Source organism: Salmo salar, chromosome 15 (genome assembly GCF_965601325.2).
Source record: "Salmo salar chromosome 15, fSalSal1, whole genome shotgun sequence".
Taxonomy (NCBI): domain Eukaryota; kingdom Metazoa; phylum Chordata; class Actinopteri; order Salmoniformes; family Salmonidae; genus Salmo; species Salmo salar.
Window position 1 is genome coordinate 77,731,728 of NC_138305.1, and position 18,861 is coordinate 77,750,588.

Below are 18,861 nucleotides of genomic sequence, written 5' to 3' on the forward strand. Positions count from 1 at the left end.
ACCAAAATATAGTCTCCTGTAAATGTAATAGAACTCACCCCGGGGAAAAACGGTTAGTTGAAAATGTACAAATCAATTATAGCGACCGGATAGCGGGGTAGACGGATCCGATATCAGCAGATCAGTCCAGATAAGAGAAAACAAACAGATTGGATCTTATCCCCCAGAGAGACCGTTTTTCAGTCGCGGTTCAGTTCTTTGAGAAAAGTGAATACTTCTCCCGGTGTGTTGAAGATATGGCATCGGCCTTTGTACTGAACTTTCATCCGCGCAGGGTGGATGAGGTAGCCGGTGATGTTCTTCTCCTTCAGTGCTTTGGCGGCAGGTCTGAACTGCTTGCGACGTCTGGCGAGATCGGCACTCATGTCCGGGAAAAGGCTGACCCTCTTGCCATCGAAGGTGATGTCCCCTTTGGCTCTTGCGAGTTGCAGTATCTTCTCTCTGTCTTGGAAACGGAGGAACCTGACCAGAACGGCACGTGGGGGCTCCTCTGGCCGGGGTTTCGGCGCTGATGTTCTGTGGGCGCGTTCGATTTCCAGCGGCTTGGTGAAGTTGATTATGCCTAGGACATCCGAGATCCATTGAGTGAAGAAGCGGACCGGGTCACGGCCCTCGCTGTCCTCTTTCAATCCCACCACACGGATATTACTGCGTCTGCTCTGGTTCTCCATCTGGTCTACTTTGTTTTTGAGGTAGGCATTATCCTTCTGCAGTTCTATCAGAACCTGGTCATGTCGAGCGACGGTGTCCTCAACTGTGCTAATGCGCATCTCGGCCTCAGTCGTTCTCAGAAGGAGATCATTCATGGAGGATTTCAGGTCGTCGATGGAAGAATGGAGTTCAGCCGATTTCTTGTCAATTTTCATAGAAAGACCTTTGTTACCATCCTGAATTTCCCGGAGGAGAGTAGCCAGCATGTCTTGCGAGGCTGCCGAGAGCAATAGTCTGGAACCGTCGTCTGAGATATGAGGGCTAATGCTAAACTTGCTAGCTGTGGCGTTATCGTTGTCTTGGGATTCAACGACGTTTTGGTCGTCCTTCTTGCCTCTCGGTCGGAGGTCCATGGCTCTTTGGGAAGGTAAGTATTTGACAATTTATCAGCCGATGTTAGAATATTGTTTCAACGTTGTTATTTAGGTAATAATAGGATAAATTTCAAGAGCTCGGTTTGTCAACGTCTGTTCAGCTCCGCGGCATCACGTGTCTCCCCTTCCCATCAATTTTAACCATCTTCCCTGCCCCTGCTGAAGAAAAGCAGGCCCAAACCATGATGCTGCCACCACCATGTTTGACAGTGGGGATGTTGTGTTCAGGGTGATGAGCTGTGTTGCTTTTACGCCAAACATAACGTTTTGCATTGTTGCCAAAAAGTTCGATTTTGGTTTCAACTGACCAGAGCACCTTCTTCCACATGTTTGGTGTGTCTCCCAGGTGGCTAGTGGCAAACTTTAAACAACACTTTTTATGGATATCTTTAAGAAATGGCTTTCTTCTTGACACTCTTCCATAAAGGCCAGATTTGTGCAGTATACGACTGATTGTTGTCCTATGGACAGAGTCTTCCACCTCAGCTGTAGATCTCTGCAGTTCATCCAGAGTGATCATGGGCCTCTTGGCTGCATCTCTGATCAGTCTTCTCCTTGTATGAGCTGAAAGTTTAGAGGGACGGCCGGGTCTTCGTAGATTTGCAGTGGTCTGATATTCCTTCCATTTCAATATTATCGCTTGCACAGTGCTCCTTGGGATGTTTAAAGCTTGGGAAATATTTTTGTATCCAAATCCGGCTTTAATCTTCTCCACAACAGTATCTCGGACCTGCCTGGTGTGTTCCTTGTTCTTCATGATGCTCTCTGCGCTTTAAACGGACCTCTGAGACTATCACAGAGCAGGTGCATTTATACGGAGACTTGATTACACACAGGTGGATTCTATTTATCAGCTGAATAATTTTGCACGGCCGATTTTTCAGTTTTTTATTTATTAAAAAAGTTTGAAATATTCAATAAATTTCGTTCCACTTCATAATTGTGTCCCACTTGTTGTTGATTCTTCACAAAAAATGACAGTTTTATATCTTTATGTTTGAAGCCTGAAATGTGGCAAAAGGTCGAAAAGTTCAAGGGGGCCGAATACTTTCGCAAGGCACTGTATCTACCTAGCTTGACATTAAATTACTTCACCAACCAGTGCGGATAGAGCAGCTTGCTATGGAGCGAGCAAGCTATAGTTGTTTACATGTATTGGATAGACATTGTTGGCATGAGATGCGACTGAAATTTTGCGGGTGGGGAAAGTGCGAGAGAGGGTAGAGGATGGAGCTTGGCTTGAACTGCTGGGCATCTTATGATGACATGCATTATCTGAATTAGGCCCACAGAATTATACCTACAGAGGAGCGCCTTCTATGACGAAACTTTGAAAAGTATTTGAACTTCTGAGAGTTGGCTTATTGTTGGACCAAAGCTAACTAGCTGACAAACTTGTGTGTGCAGAGCGACAGCAGAATTAAAATGAAAACATGTCTTTCCTTTTTGTAGGTAATAAATCCATTGTGAAACATGATAACTATTGTATCTTTAACTAACATTGACGAAGTGAATCCATTCTTCTCTAATAAAAAAATCTCTCTTAGTGGTTACACTAATTGCACTGTCTGTCTACATAACCTGGTTCAAGTATTCATGACATTACCCTGAGGAAGGCACAGTGATGCCGAAATGTTGGTAAATACCCATTAAATTGCTGGGAGATTATACAAGGAGTGTGCGACTTTCTTTATTTTGATAGTCAGGCCCGGACACTCATGAAAATGGATTGCTAATCAAGTCTGCTGGGCATACTAATTGAAAGGCATTTAGTTGGCATGCGCCTGCAATTTACACTGCATTAAAAGGGCATCAGAATGTGCATCGGCGACAACGGGAGAACAGTGAGCATTCTCTTCAGGAAGCACTGGGCTCAGCACCAGTGAACAATGCCCAAGGCCTGTGTCTGGAGTAGAGGTCGGCCGATTATGATTTTTCAACGCCGATACTGATACCGATTATTGGAGGGCCAAACGGCCGATACTGATTACTCGGACGATTTTTTTATTTTATTTATTTGTAATAATGACAATTACAACAATACTGAATGAACACTTATTTTAACTTAATATAATACATCAATAAAATCAATTTAGCCTCAAATAAATAATGAAACATGTTCTATTTGGTTTAAATAATGCAAAAACAAAGTGTTGGAGAAAAAAGTAAAAGTGCAATATGTGCCATGTAAAAAAGCTAACGTTTAAGTGCCTTGCCCAGTACATGAGAACATATGAAAGCTGGTGGTTCCTTTTAACATGAGTCTTCAATATTCTCAGGTAAGAAGTTTTAGGTTGTAGTTATTATAGGAATTATAGGACTATTTCTCTCTATACGATTTGTATTTCATATACCTTTGACTATTGGATGTTCTTATATGCACTTTAGTATTGCCAGTGTAACAGTATAGCTTCCGTCCCTCTCCTCGCTCCTACCTGGGCTCGAACCAGGAACACATCGACAACAGCCACCCTCGAAGCAGCGTTACCCATGCAGAGCAAGGGGAACAACTACTCCAAGTCTCAGAGCGAGTGACGTTTGAAACGCTATTAGCGCGCACCCGCTAACTAACTAGCCATTTCACATCGGTTACACCAGCCTAATCTTGGGAGTTGATAGGCTTGAAGTCATAAACAGCGCAATGCTTGAAGAATTGCGAAGAGCTGCTGGCAAAATGCACAAAAGTGCTGTTTGAATGAATGCTTACGAGCCTGCTGGTGCCTACCACCGCTCAGTCAGACTGCTCTATCAAATCATAGACTTAATTATAATATAATAAACACACAGAAATACGAGCCTTAGGTCATTAATATGGTCGAATCCGGAAACTATCATCTCGAAAAAAAAACGTTTTTTCTTTCAGTGAAATACGGAACCGTTCCGTATTTTATCTAATGGGTAGCATCCCTAAGTCTAAATATTCCTGTTACATTGAACAACCTTCGCAACGAGCCAGGCGGCCCAAACTGTTGCATATACCCTGACTCTGCGTGCAGTAAACGCAAGAGAAGTGACACAATTTCACCTGGTTAATATTGCCTGCTAACCTGGATTTCTTTTAGCTCAATATGCAGGTTTAAAAATATATACTTGTGTATTGATTTTAAGAAAGACATTGATGTTTATGGTTAGGTACACGTTGGAGCAATGACAGTCCTTTTTCGCGAATGCGCACCGCATCGATAATATGCAACGCAGGACAGGCTAGATAAACTAGTAATATCATCAACCATGTGTAGTTAACTAGTGATTATGATTGATTGATTGATTGTTTTTTATAAGATAAGTTTAATGCTAGCTAGCAACTTACCTTGGCTTCTTACTGCATTCGCGTAACAGGCAGGCTCCTCGTGGAGTGCAATGTAAAGCAGGTGGTTAGAGCGTTGGACTAGTTAACCGTAAGGTTGCAAGATTGAATCCCCAAGCTGACAAGGTAAAAATCTGTCGTTCTGCCCCTGAACAAGGCAGTTTAACCCACCGTTCCTAGGCCATCATTGAAACTAAGAATGTGTTCTTAACTGACGTGCCTAGTTAAATAAAGGTGTGTTAAAAAAAATATATATAATACTTTATTTTTAAAACGGGAAATTGGTGTCCAAAAATACCGATTACCGATTGTTATGAAAACTTGAAATCGGCTCTAATTAATCGGCCATTCTGATTAATCAGTCGACCTCTAGTCTGGAGTGTGGCTGGATACATAGACCATGTGGGTTAGCAATAGCTACTGCTAACAACATGCATTTTCTTACACAACATTGCGGGTTTATGCTAGCTACTGATATTTCCATACACAACCTGGTGGGGTTACGCTAGCTACTGATAACATTTCCATACACAACCTGGTGGGGTTGTGCCCAATACTGCTAACAACATGCATTTTCATACAACCTTGTGGGGTTATGTTAGCTACTGCTAACATGTACAATCACAATGGGATGTGGTGGCTCAAGACATAAAATAGACATGTTGTCATACTGTAGTAGGCCAACAAAATACATTTGACTGCTTACTTGTGTGCAAATGTGTGTGCAGGTGGTGTCTTCACTGTAATCTATGCACTCTGTATTCACATTGAAGTGTCTCCAATTATGTCAGATACAATTTTGACCTCAATGAGCACATCTACACTATAGAGGTCAGATATGAAATGAGCCTCTCTCCCCTCAGTATGTAAATATATGTAAATTTCTACATTCATTTGAAAACTGTGGCGTGGTTACTATACTAACGGGTGCTCTCACACTGTTGAGTGCTGTTGAGGCACACTTGGGTGCAGTGGCTGGGATGGAGAGAAGAATGATACAGCATTTCCCTGTCCTTGCCCATCTGTAAGGTCAGGCTACGTACCAATTACACACACACACAAACACACACACAAACTTGCAAGCAGGCACACACATACACGCACGCACACAATCTTTTGTAGACCTAGAGGTGATGAGCTGAGAGCACAGTCCCTTAAATGAAAATCAATGCAAGCAGCCAATCTGTTTTACTGCAAAGTCTGTTTACACAATGACTTTACAGGACAGTAGCACTGCCAAGCCCTGCCAAGAAGATGTCAACTGAATCTCATTGTGTGTGCGTGTGTGTGTGTGTGTGTGTGTGTGTGTGTGTGTGTGTGTGTGCGTGTGACTCTAAGCATTTGTGTGTGTATGTAAATGCCCTATGTACATAGCCATTGAACATTAGTCACTTTAATTATGTTTACATACTGTTATACCTACTTCATATGTACAGTTGAAGTCAGAAGTTTACATACACCTTAGCCAAAAACATTTAAACTCAGTTTTTCACAATTCCTGAAATGTAATCCTAGTAAATATTCCCTGTTTTAGGCCAGTTAGGATCACCACTTTATTTTAAGAATGTGAAATGTCAGAATAATAGTAGAGAGAATGATTTATTTCAGCTTTCAGCTTCCCACAATAAGTTGGGTGAATTTAGGTCAGGTTTGGTCAGGTAACTGAGTCAGGTTTGTAGGCCTCCTTGCTCGCACACACTTTTTCTGTTCTACCCACACATTTTCTATAGGATTGAGGTCAGGGCTTTGTGATGGCCACTCCAATACCTTGACTTTGTTGTCATTAAGCCATTTTGACACAACTTTGGAAGTATGCTTGGGGTCATTGTTCATATGAAAAACCCACAGCAATGTTCCAACATGTATTGGAAAGCCTTCACAGAAGAGTGGAGGCTATTATAGCAGCAAAGGGGGGAACAACTTCATATTAACGCCCATGATTTTGGAATAAGATGTTCGATGAGCAGGTGTCCACATACTTTTGGTCATGTAGTGTATATACAGTATCTTCGGAAAGTATTCAGACCCCTCGACTTTTTCAACATTTTATTTTGTTACTGCCGTATTCTAAAATGGATTAAATAAATAAAAATCCTTAGCAATCTACACACAATACACCATAACAAAAAAGCAAAAACGGGTTTTTAATTTTTTCCTGCACCCAAAAAATTAAATAAATACCTTATTTACATTAGTATGAAGACCCTTTGCTATGAGACTCAAAATGGATCTCAGGTGCATCCTGTTTCCATTGATCATCCTTGAGATGTTTCTACAACTTGATTGGAGTCCATCTGAGGTAAGTTAAATTCATTGGACATGATTTGGAAAGGCACAGTGCATGTCAGAGCAAAAACCAAGCTACGAGGTCGAAGGAATTGTCCGTGGAGCTCCGAGACAGGATTGTGTCGAGGCACAGATCTGGGGAAGGATACCAATACATTTCTGCAGCATTGAAGCTCCCCAAACACACAGTGGCCACTATCATTATTCAATGGAAGAACTTTGGAACCACGAAGACTCTGCCTAGAGCTGGCCGCCTGGACAAACTGAGCAATCAAGGGAGAAGGGCCTTTGTCAGGGAGGTGACCAAGAACCCGATGGTCACTCTGACAGAGCTCCTCTGTGGAGATGGGAGAACGTTCCAGAAGGACAACCATCTCTGCAGCGCTCAACCAATCAGGCCTTTATGGTTGAGTGGCCAAACAGAAGCCACTCATCAGTAAAAGGCGCATGACAGCCCACTTGGAGTTTGCCAAAAGACACCTAAAGACTCTCTGACCATGAGAAACAAGATTCTCTGGTCTGATGAAACCAAGATTGAACCATTTGGCCTCAAAGCCAAGCTTCACGTCTGGAGGAAACCTGGCACAATCCCTACGGTAAAGCATGGTGGTGGCAGCATCAAGCTGTGGGGATGTTTTTCAGCGGCAGGGACTGGGAGACTAGTCAGGATTGAGGCAAAGATGATGTTCATCATAGCCCTTGTTGGTTTTTGCAACTGCTCTCGAAGAAGCTTTCAAAGTTCTTGAAATGTTCCGTATTGACCGACCTTCATGTCGTAAAGTAATGATGGACTGACATTTCTCTTTGCTTATTTGAGCTGTTCTTGCCATAATATGGATAAGGCTTTCCTCTGTATACTAACCCTACCTTGTCACAACACAACTGATTGGCTCAAACGCATTAACAGGGAAAGAAATTCCACAAATTAACTTTTAACAAGGCACACCTGTTAATTGAAATGCATTCCAGGTGACTACCTCAAGAAGCTGGTTGAGAGAATGCCAAGAGTGTGTAAAGCTGTCATCAAAGCAAAGGGAGGCTACTTTGAAGAATCTCAAATATAACATTTATTTTGATTTGTTTAACACTTTTATGGTTACTACATGATTCCATATGTGTTATTTCATAGTTTTGATGTCTTCACTATTATTCTACAATGTAGAAAATAGTAAAAAAATTAAGAAAACCCCTGGAATGAGTAGGTGTGTCCAAACTTGTCTGGTACTGTATATGTTCCGGACTCTGACATTGAAGGTTATAATATTTTTATTTTTCTAAATTAGTTATTTTTATTTTGGGGATTTGCGTGTATTTTTTGGTATTTTTAGGTATTACTGCACCGTTGGTGCCAGGAACATAAGCACTTCGCTTCACCCACAATAACATCTGCCAAATATGTGTACGTGAACAATACAATTTGATTTGATTTGTATGTGCTCTGCTGTGTGTGTGTATGTGTGTGTGTGTGTGTGTGTGTGTGTGTGTGTGTGTGTGTGTGTGTGTGTGTGTGTGTGTGTGTGGTGTGTGTGTGTGTGTGTGTGTGTGTGTGTGTGTGGTGTGTGGTGTGTGTGTGTGTGTGTGTGTGTGTGTGTGTGTGTGTGTTGATCACGGCAGCTCTCAAACCTGTGGCCGGAAAACAACACAGTGGCCATCTCTTTAAAGCTTGTCTCCCTGTCACCTGCACCGGCTAAATTACACTACCGTCCCGAGGAAGGGCTTGTCAACACGTACAATGCACCTGTCAGTGGCAAACATACATCAAATCCCTCTTTACCCACTATACCGTTTCTCCAACCTGGCCAACCAAACTTCTTTGAGATAAACACAGGCCTGTTTTCCTTGGTTATTTGCTCTGGGGGTAAATCCCTTCTCTTGCAAAGTAGGTGTCTCTTGCAAAACTGGCAACCCTACACAGTGGAATTATAGTCCAAAGTCGATCAGGCAGTATGGCCATGTGAAAACTACTCTACTGAATGGAAAAGTTACTATAGAAATAGAAAAAAAAACACTGATCTTGATTCCGCCTGAAAGTTGCATCTTCTAATGTGGAACCACCATTGAATCTTGTTCCAGGTTAGCAACAATCTACCGAGCATGCCAAAACAGCCCTCCAAGATGGCATTTTTTTTCTAGCATGTGTCAGTTCTACACACTCCATCTCTTTGTTAATTATCACTCCCTCATAAGAAAGGGGCATGCATTTGGCTCCATTGCCTGCTGACCCATGTCATTTTAAATGGACAGGCAATAGACTGGTCGGTTGTTTAGCAACAAAACTGAAATGTGTGCAACTATGGGGCAAAACAGATGGGTTGGCTTAGATTGTTGACAACATGTAAACTATATATCGTCTCCAATATTTACTGAAAACATAAATACATTTGCACAATGAGCACTTGTTTCTCAAATAAATTGTGACAAATGTATGCCATATTAGCATAAACACCTCAAAACAAGACATGGTATCAAGGATAACATAAAACTAGCTGTAATGAGCCACCTACGATTCCCCACATGGCAGCTTCTTGTCATTGTTGCTAGTCATCTTGCTGTTCAGAATCACAACAGACCACCTTCTGCCTCATTGAAGCACGTGCATTGTTTTCGTGGCGTTGCCACCTAACCCGTCTATAACAAACAAGTCAAAGGATACTTCATCACTCTTAGGGTCAGCCAGGGCTAACTGCATGGGGTGAAGAGGAATGCACAGGTCCCAGACCTGTTGTAACCTCACAGTTGGTGATTTCCAGACAAATAACTGGTAAAGGTGGGGTAGGATTTACATCTGAAGGTGAAAAATAGTACTAGGATAATATCTTTGTGTCTGTGTCTTGTGAGCAGACGCGAGTAAAACAAAAATGTAATTGTTGAGCCATATCAGTTATCCCTGGCTTTCTTTCTCTCTGGTCTCTATCACTCTCTTCTTCTCTCTGTCTCCGTATCATCTCCTATATTCCTGTACTTCGCCCTCCCTCTCCTTCTCATCTCCTCCTTAGCCCATGCCGTTCTCTCTCTCTCTCTCTCCCTCACGCTCCATCCTTTTCTCTCTCTCATACGCTCTATTCTTCCCCTTCTCTCTCACTCCCTCACTCTATATATCCTTCTTTCTGTCTTTCATTCAATCTATATCCAGCTCGCTCTCCATCTCTTTCTTTCTCTTGCTCTGTAATCAGCACAGGGGAGCCCTAATCCAGCCATGCGCCTCATCGCAGCTGCCACTCAGCCAAGCTGCCAGACTGCCAGCCGCAAATCCAGCCCCTGCCACCCCTGCCATCCCCACTGCCGTCACCACACGTCACCCAAGATTAGCTGCCAAGGGCCATTTTAACAGCCACTTGAAGTGCAGGGAAGAAAGGAAGAAGAGAGGTATTAAGAGTAGAATTGGCCTGTCTGTCTGTAGTGTGTGGGGGCAAAGCGTTGCACAAAAGAGGGAGGGGGAGAGGGTGAGGTAGAGTAAGGTCAGAGCCACTGACTGGACCGGATGGCCATGTTGCACACAGACAAACTGACAGAGAACTTAGAACTGACAGACGGATGGATGGACAGGCGAATGGATGGACAGACAAATGGACAGATAAACAGATGCTGGGATGCAGGCTCACACACAAACACACACCACATAGTGCTCAATGTCAGAGTTCACGGCCTCCAATCGAGAGTAATACCTCAACCTTGTCTTGACCAGACAAGGAGGACGACCTCTTACACCAGGGTTCACCTTTAACCTTTGACTGTAGTCTTCCAGTCTCATTGGGTTCTAATACCATCTAGTGCCATGTAACGCCTGGTGTCTATTTACGATCGGCTGAGGACACACAGGCCGATGCATTGTGACTGGACACTTTTCACTAGATATTAATGATGAGTTTCAATCACACTGGAGGTAGATATAACTGCCGCAAGGCAATTAAAATGCCATTCCCCCACTGACTGGCTATATGAGAGGACTATGTGGCACATGTCAACATGTCAAAAATGTTAGTACTCAGCAAAGTCTCTTTCTCTCTCTCTCTCTGTATGTACAGTACATGTATGGTACTTTGGCAGGTACCATACTCTGAGCTATCCTTCCCCTCCCCTCTTTCTCTTTCCCCACTTTCTCTCTATCTCTCCCCTTTCTTTTGCTCAGAGTTCCTCCACTACCTCTTACTTTCTACCTTACCATTACAGCATGCAGATAGCATACAAGGGTCAGTGGCCTTCCATAGAACTCACACACTTTAATGTGCAGATGCAGCAGCTGTCTCCTAGTGCTACAACGCTGCCAGTTTAAGGCCCTCCTCCTCTCTCTAAGGAGAAAGCAAAGGTGAGACGGGGAGAGAAAAAGAAGGTGCAAGAGACAGTGGAGGGGGAGAGATAGGAAGAGAAGGAGAGAGTGAGAGAGAGGAAGAGGAGAGAGCGAAGGAGAGAGTGTGAGAGAGAGAGAAAGAGGACGAGAGAGAGAGTGTCAGTGCATGTCCGTGATGAATTTGCTGATACCACGGCACCCTGTTCCCATTCCGAGGAAACTCACAGTGATATATGATGCCTTTGCCGCTGTGTGTGTGTGTGTTTGTATGTGTGTTTCCCTGAGCTTGCACGTTTACAGCACCCCGGACCCAAAATGAATACAGCAGCTGGGTAAAGCTGCTGCTGCTCCTGCAGAGGGGTGTGTGTTCCCGCGTGTGTTCTTTCATATGTTTTTATGTTTACATTCTTATGAGTGTGTGCACTCATAGCCAGCTTGATATGGTCTATGCTCTACAAGGACGCAGGCCTGTACACCACACTACCTTGCTTCAGTTGTGACAATAAATCACATCAATAACACATGCTCTCTGTAGAAAATGGGAGGTACAGTACAGTATATAGGTGCCCCAAAGCATTGACCCAAGGTCAGTTTTACTCATTACCTCATAAAACATGTAATTTGGTATGGTACACTCATTCTAGACCCCCTCACAATACAGTTGATGCAACCTTGCACTGACAATAATACAGGTTTACAAGACCTCTCCTTCCTCTGGAGGCCGCCAAACTATATATGCATGCTATTATCTTCTCACAATAGAGATATTGCCTCACATGCTGGTCACAAACCAAACAGTTACCACCATTGTCATATAATTTACAAACATAATTGATTTAGTCTGGATAGCTTTAAGCAGTATGTAGATGCAAGCCTTGTCTTTAAGATCCTGCATGGTCTTGCCCCTCTACCCCTATGCCAGCATATCATTCTCAAGGAAAGCACCTCCAGTATAACAAGGGCAGTAACTAGAGGCAATTACGTTGTCCCTTTTCGACACAGTATAATCGGCCAATCGGCCTTCTCTGTTAGAGCTATAATATACTGGAGTGCAATGCCATGGACTTGACAAGATGCACTGATTTTTGTACTTTTACATTTGAATTGAAAACATGGCTCAAATCTATCCAAACCTGTACACATGAGTTATCTGTGGTTCCTCATATTTAAGACGACAGTTGATGATAGTGTTGTTGTTGTTAGAATTATACATGATATATTATTGGATGTAATGTATTTGTATTTTTTATTGTTTTAGTGTGTATGTGTATTGTGACTGTGTAATTGTCCTTAGCTGCCCTGGGACTACGGGTGCAAATGAGCTTTTGGCCAACCCCGACACATTTACATGGATGTTGTATTATTGTAATATTGATATTGATTAATGGGCATTGTCCCCTATAAATAAATAAAACAAACAAACTAGCAGTGAGCATACAAATATTTACACATGTTAAGTTTGCTGAAAATAAACACAATCTACTTAGCTAGAGATTGCTAGCGATTGCTTGCGATTGCAGCTAGCTTTAGTTTAGCCTAGTCAAACACCCGGCTCAAACAGAGAGGGATGCTATGTTAGCTAGCTGTCTATGTCTATCCAACACTGAAACTCTTCCAAGCCAAGGTAAGCTTTTGGTTTTATGAAATTTTTGCACCAGGGCCTGTCGTTGTAACTGCTAAACTGCTTGTTGCTGACTGTACACTTTACTGCATGATTGTAGTGGGTTTACTAACGTGTTAGTTCTAGTAACTATGTTGAATATGACGTTAATATGTTGACAACGATGTAGGCTGGTCACAGACAGCTAATGTGTTGTGCACTGAAGTCCACAAGCAAATGGAAAAAGTGAGAGGAGGAGAGTGCGTAGATGCGAGAAGAAAGAATACAACAATCAAAGGGATCATGCTGTTTGTATGTGGCTGCTATGAAAGTGAACTGTGTTTGCGTGTGATCAGGGGTGTATTCATTCCATAAATTCTGTTGAAAAATCTTTCTTAAGCAGAAGAAAACAAAACGAAACGGGAAAAAACATACCTGAATTTTTCCAATAGAAACTATCGCTTGCAATTGATGGACTAATGACTACACCCTAGATCAGCTAGATGCAGGCAAGAGTATGCAAGGCGGTATTGAATGTGTCAATGTCTGTCACCTTGATTTCTCCCATTTCTATTGACCTGTGCACCTACGTTGTAAACTTCCATTCATAGGCTAGGTTGTAGCAACCTCATGATGGGTATAGGGAAAATTGAAGTATCATGTACTAGCCCAAACCTATCAATGTTACATTAAGCTGGGTGAATGGAATATGAATGACAGTCATCCAGTGTGCTGCAATAGAAATAAGGCCATGCTCGTAAAAAAAGAATCATCCTCCCTCATCTTAAACGAAACCTACAGCCACTGCTTGCCAGTTACTTCCATTTCAAATTATGTGGTTTGTAAGAGTTGGCATGCTGGCTGTTAAGAAGCAATTAATGTTAGCTATAGCGGTTAACTTAGCTAGCTGGCTAGCCGACAATTACTCAAGTCAAAGCCGATCTTCCACACAACAACAATCTTGCCATTCCCTTCTATTTTAAATCCTGTGGTTTGTAGCTAAAAGTTTTATGTCAAGAGGAAATCTAGTAAGCTGTTATTGACTGATATAGGTAGCAGCAGTAGCTAGCTAGCTAGCTTCACGACTAGCTAGCTAACAAGTTAGGTAGATAACAACAAAAATATTAGGAATATAGTAACAAAGCAAAGGACAGAAATTACTCACACTTGTGAAATAATCAGTCTGCATTTATTGCTGTTATAGTAAAGTTCCAAAGTAGTTCCATCGTGAGTTTCCAAATCCATCCATACTATTTGGCTTGGTGAAGCTGGGCTCGGGCAGTCTTGCCCCAGTGCCCCCACAAGGGAGGTCATTTGAATATCCAAGTGTATGCGTGTCACATTGGCTGAGCTGTCAAATCTGTTTTTTCAGTACACGCCCAAACCACTCTGTTGTTTCCTAACAGTGCAAGCAGGGGCACAGAGAAAAGCTGCTTTTTAACATCCTTAATTATCCTTTTTTTGGAAGGACATCTATTTAATTCATATTGTAATAAATGTTATTTAAATTTAACATAACGATTACAAGTATACCCATAACATGATGCAGCCACCACTAAGCTTGAAAATATGGAAAGTGGTACTGTGAGTAATGTGTTGTATTGGATTTATCCCAAACATAACACTTTGCATTTATGCCGAAAAGTTACTTTGCCACATTTTTTGCAGTATTACTTTAGTGCCTATTCTGTACAAGCTTACTTCTTTTCCCTCTGTCAATTAGGTTAGTATTGTGGAATAACTACAATGTTATTGATCCATCTTCTGTTTTTTCCTACCACTATGGAACTGTTTTAAAGTCACCATTGGCCTCATGGTGAAATCCCTGGGCGGTTTCCTTCCTCTAGTTAGGAAGGACGCTTGTGCCTTTGTAGTGACTGGGTCTATTGATACACCATTCAAAGTGTATTTAATATCTTCACCATGCTTTAAGGGGATAGTCAATGTCTGCTTTTTTTATTACCCAACTAGCAATAGGTGCCCTTCTTTGCGAGGCATTGGAAAGCCTCTGTGTTTTAAATTCACTGCTCGACTGAGGGACCTTACAGATAATTGTATGTGTCAGGTACAGAGATGAGGTACTAATTCAGAAATCATGTTGAACACTATTATTTCACACAGAGTGGGTCCATGCAACTTATTATGTGACTTGTTTAGAAAATGTTTACAGTTGAACTTATTTAGGCTTGTCATAACAAAGGGGTTGAATACTTATTGACTCAAGACATTTCCGTTTGACATTTTTTTTATTAATTTGTAAACATGTCTAAAAACATGTGGGGGGGATGTGGAAATATGATGAGTTGCACATTATCATATTCCCATATATTACTTGATAGAATGAACCAATGCTTTGGCAGTCAGTATCTATGCCATGGTGGTCAGTTTATAATGCAATACCATGTGTAGGGGGAGGGTGGCTAGTGGCTTACCTTTGTCCAGAGAGGTGTCTGGGGTGCTGAAGTCCATTAGGCTCTTGATGTCACTCTTGTAGCAGAGATCGGTTGCTGGCTGCTTCTGCCTCTGGTGTACAGAGGGATCTGTAAGAGAGGATAGGACAATTGGTTTGAACACATTTGGGTTCTGATAGGAAGGGTGACTATGTGTGTGTGTATATATATATGTGTGTGTGTGTGTGTGTGTGTGTGTGTGTGTGTGTGTGTGTGTGTGTGTGTGTGTGTGTGTGTGTGTGTGTGTGTGTGTGTGTGTGTGTGTGTGTCTACATGTGAGGGGGGGACTATCCTACCTATCTTTCCGATTTGGTCCTGCCGTACATACCTACACGTACGCTACAGTCACAAGACGCAGGCCTCCTAATTGTCCCTAGAATTTCTAAGCAAACGGCTGGAGGTAGAGCTTTCTCCTATAGAGCTCCATTTTTATGGAATGGTCTGCCTACCAATGTGAGAGACGCAGACTCAGTCTCAACCTTTAAGTCTTTACTGAAGACTTATCTCTTCAGTAGGTCCTATGATTAAGTATAGTCTGGCCCAGGAGTGTGAAGGTGAACGGAAAGGCTGGAGCAATGAACCGCCCTTGCTGTCTCTGCCTTGCCGGTTCCCCTCTTTCCACTGGGATTCTCTGCCTCTAACCCTTTTACAGGGGCTGAGTCACTGGATTACTGGTGTTCTTCCATGCCGTCCATGGGAGGGGTGCGTCACTTGAGTGGGTTGAGTCACTGACGTGGTCTTCCTGTCTGGGTTGGCGCCCCCCCTTGGGTTGTGCCATGGCGGAGATCGTTGTGGGCTATACTCGGCCTTGTCTTAGGACGGTAAGTTGGTGGTTGGAGACATCCCTCTAGTGGTGTAGGGGCTGTGCTTTGGCAAAGTGGGTGGGGTTATATCCTGCCTGTTTGGCCTGGTCCGGGGGTATCATCGGATGGGGCCACAGTGTCTTCTGATCCCTCCTGTCTCAGCCTCCAGTATTTATGCTGCAGTAGTTTATGTGTCGGGGGGCTAGGGTCAGTCTGTTACATCTGGAGTATTTCTCTTGTCTTATCCGGTGTCCTGTGTGAATTTAAATATGCTCTCTCTAATTCTCTCTTTCTCTCTTTCTGTCTTTCTCTCGGAGGACCTGAGCCCTAGGACCATGCCTCAGGACTACCTGGTATGATGACTCCTTGCTGTCCCCAGTCCACCTGGTCATGCTGCTGCTCCAGTTTCAACTGTTCTGCCTGCGGCTATGGAACCCTGACCTGTTCACCGGACGTGCTTGTTGCACCCTCGACAACTACTATGATTATTATTATTTGACCATGCTGGTCATTTATGAACATTTTAACATCTTGACCATGTTCTGTTATAATATCCACCCTGCACAGCCAGAAGAGGACTGGCCACCCCTCATAGCCTGGTTCCTCTCTAGGTTTCTTCCTAGGTTTTTGGCCTTTCTAGGGAGTTTTTCCTAGGGAGTTTTTCCTAGCCACCGTGCTTCTTTCACATGCATTGCTTGCTGTTTGGGGTTTTAGGCTGGGTTTCTGTACAGCACTTTGAGATATCAGCTGATGTACGAAGGGCTATATAAATACATTTGATTTGATTTTGATTTGATTTGATTTGTTTCTTCGTATTATCATTTTTCTATTATTTTTTTTTCTCTCTGCATTGTTGGAAAAGGCTCGTAAGTAAGCACACCACTGTTAGTCCACTCCTGTTGTTCATGAAAGGTTTGCGTGTAGATGGGTACATAAAGTGTGAGGGAGGACATGAGAATTTGTTCAAGAAGTACAGTGCCTGTGTTATAGGAAGGAAGTAATGAATGCAGCCACACTAAACACTCCTCATCATGAACGATTCCTCTCAAGGCAAATGTAATGACCAATAACTCTCCCTCCTCTCAAATCAACATGCATGTACAGTATTTATACTCACAGGCTTCTAAGTAGTGTTAGCCACAATGCTGCAACAATATTATTCAGGATTACTGCCAGAGTACTCCTAAAAACGTATTATATCCACTGGTGAGACATAAGCAACATTAGCATTTCATGACCAGAATAGCAAATTTGACTTGTTAATCATACATACAGTATAATATGTATGTACAGTATGTAACAGGAACACACAAACATATATATGTTCGCGCTCACACGCACGCATACACAAACACAGACACACACCATTGCTGTGATTTTAAATCACCCAGGATTATAGTTATAGCCACAGTAACATCTGTGTCCTCTTTCTGCCCTTCTCGGCTTCCTCTCCTCCACCTCTATCCCCATCCCCATTATCTACCCACCACTGCCTATTAAGGCCTCGTTATCTGGCTGAAATGAATTGCAATAATTGAACACAGATGTGTGAGATGAATAGATAGGTCTGGAGGCTACATCATGTTGTCACTATGGAGAGATCACTCGTCTTGCCGTTCTATGTGGATATTAAAGCGCTATCAGCCTGTTTGTGCCCTTGGCGACTGCTCTTCATAAGGGAGCATGAGGTGGATGAGGTGAAAGTTAAGTATGGCCGTATTGAAGTGAGTGGTCTAAGGAAAACAGCACCACCTGGCTGGAGGAGCAGACCCTGTGTGAACGTGCACTGGATAGTGCTCTAGATGAGGCTAGAAAGTGTTCTAGAGGGTGCTCTATTTGAGATAGTAGTCTCTCTAGACATCTGGGTTACCTCCCACCATTTTTAAATGCTACGGTTTTAATAACGTCTTTCCCCAATATAATGTCAGTTTGGCATAGAGAAACTATGTCACTACCTAATCCGCTTGAACAAAATACAAAATAGTAGCTAGCAAGATGGAGATCACAGAGGTTATTGAGTGCCTTTCGCAAGTGGCTAGTTTGCATCAACTACCTTCACTAATGCCAGCAAACTTTGGTTTCGAATCATGAAATTCTGGCATGTCTGCCTCGTGATTTGTTGAGAGAGTTGTCTGTCTGAAGAGGACCCATCCCGAAACACATTTTGATAGCTTATATATATTTTTTTCATCTTTTACCTTTGAAGTTGCCAAAAGAGTCCGTCATGGAAACCAGACCCTAGTCACTGTTTCCTAGGGTTGGGTTTTCGAGACTAGTAAGAAAGTGTCCTATGTGTCAAGAATCTTTTGGTGAGGTTCATCCACAGATGTAAATAGAAACACAAACAAAAAGGTGTGGGGTTCAAGAGGCCTAGCCTATGTAAGTAGAGCTAGCTTAGCTAAAGTGTTTTTTATATTATTGTCCAACAGCTTTTTTTATTATTGTCCAATAGATCCACAGACCTTCTGGGTCTATGAAAGAATCCCATTTTGTGGCAGATGGAGTCATTGTGTAGCCTCTTGTATTGTTTTCCAGGTCACCTGGATATGTCTCCTGGATCAATGTTTTTTCTGCAAATTGCTTTTTTGTGAGTGTAAATCTCTTAAGGTCTCGCTGCTTCACATTGATCTGAAGCCACGTAGCTGAGCACACTTACGTCAAGGATTGGCCATTATGTGAGCAGCATCACCTGTGTGTGTGTGTGTGTGTGTGTGTGTGTGTGTGTGTGTGTGTGTGTGTGTGTGTGTGTGTGTGTGTGTGTGTGTGTGTGTGTGTGTGTGTGTGTGTGTGTGTGTGTGTGTGTGTGTGTGTGTGTGTGAGAGAGAGAGAGTGAGAAACAGTAAGTGCAGGTAGGGACAGTAAGTGCAGGTAGGGCTGTGGCGGTCACAAAATTTTGTCAGCCGGTGATTGACAAGCAAATAACTGTCCGTCTCATGGTCATTGACCATGAATGAACATAAATACATTTAGCATCTCCTGGCATGCATATATAGGACTGTTTCTGGCTGTGGATGTGTGTATGCATGTAAATGTGCAAACAAG

At 42.7% G+C, this 18,861-nt stretch overlaps 1 protein-coding gene across 3 annotated transcripts in view; it reads right to left on the minus strand.

Annotated features, from left to right (window-relative positions):
• LOC106572161 (kazrin) overlaps positions 1-18,861 on the minus strand; it is a 229,862-nt gene that overhangs the window by 101,101 nt on the left and 109,900 nt on the right. For all 3 annotated transcript variants that reach the window (XM_014146069.3, XM_014146067.3, XM_014146073.3), the window contains exon 2: positions 14,999-15,106. In XM_014146069.3, the coding sequence (XP_014001544.1) occupies positions 14,999-15,106 (108 nt within the window). The remainder of the gene's footprint in view (positions 1-14,998; positions 15,107-18,861) is intronic.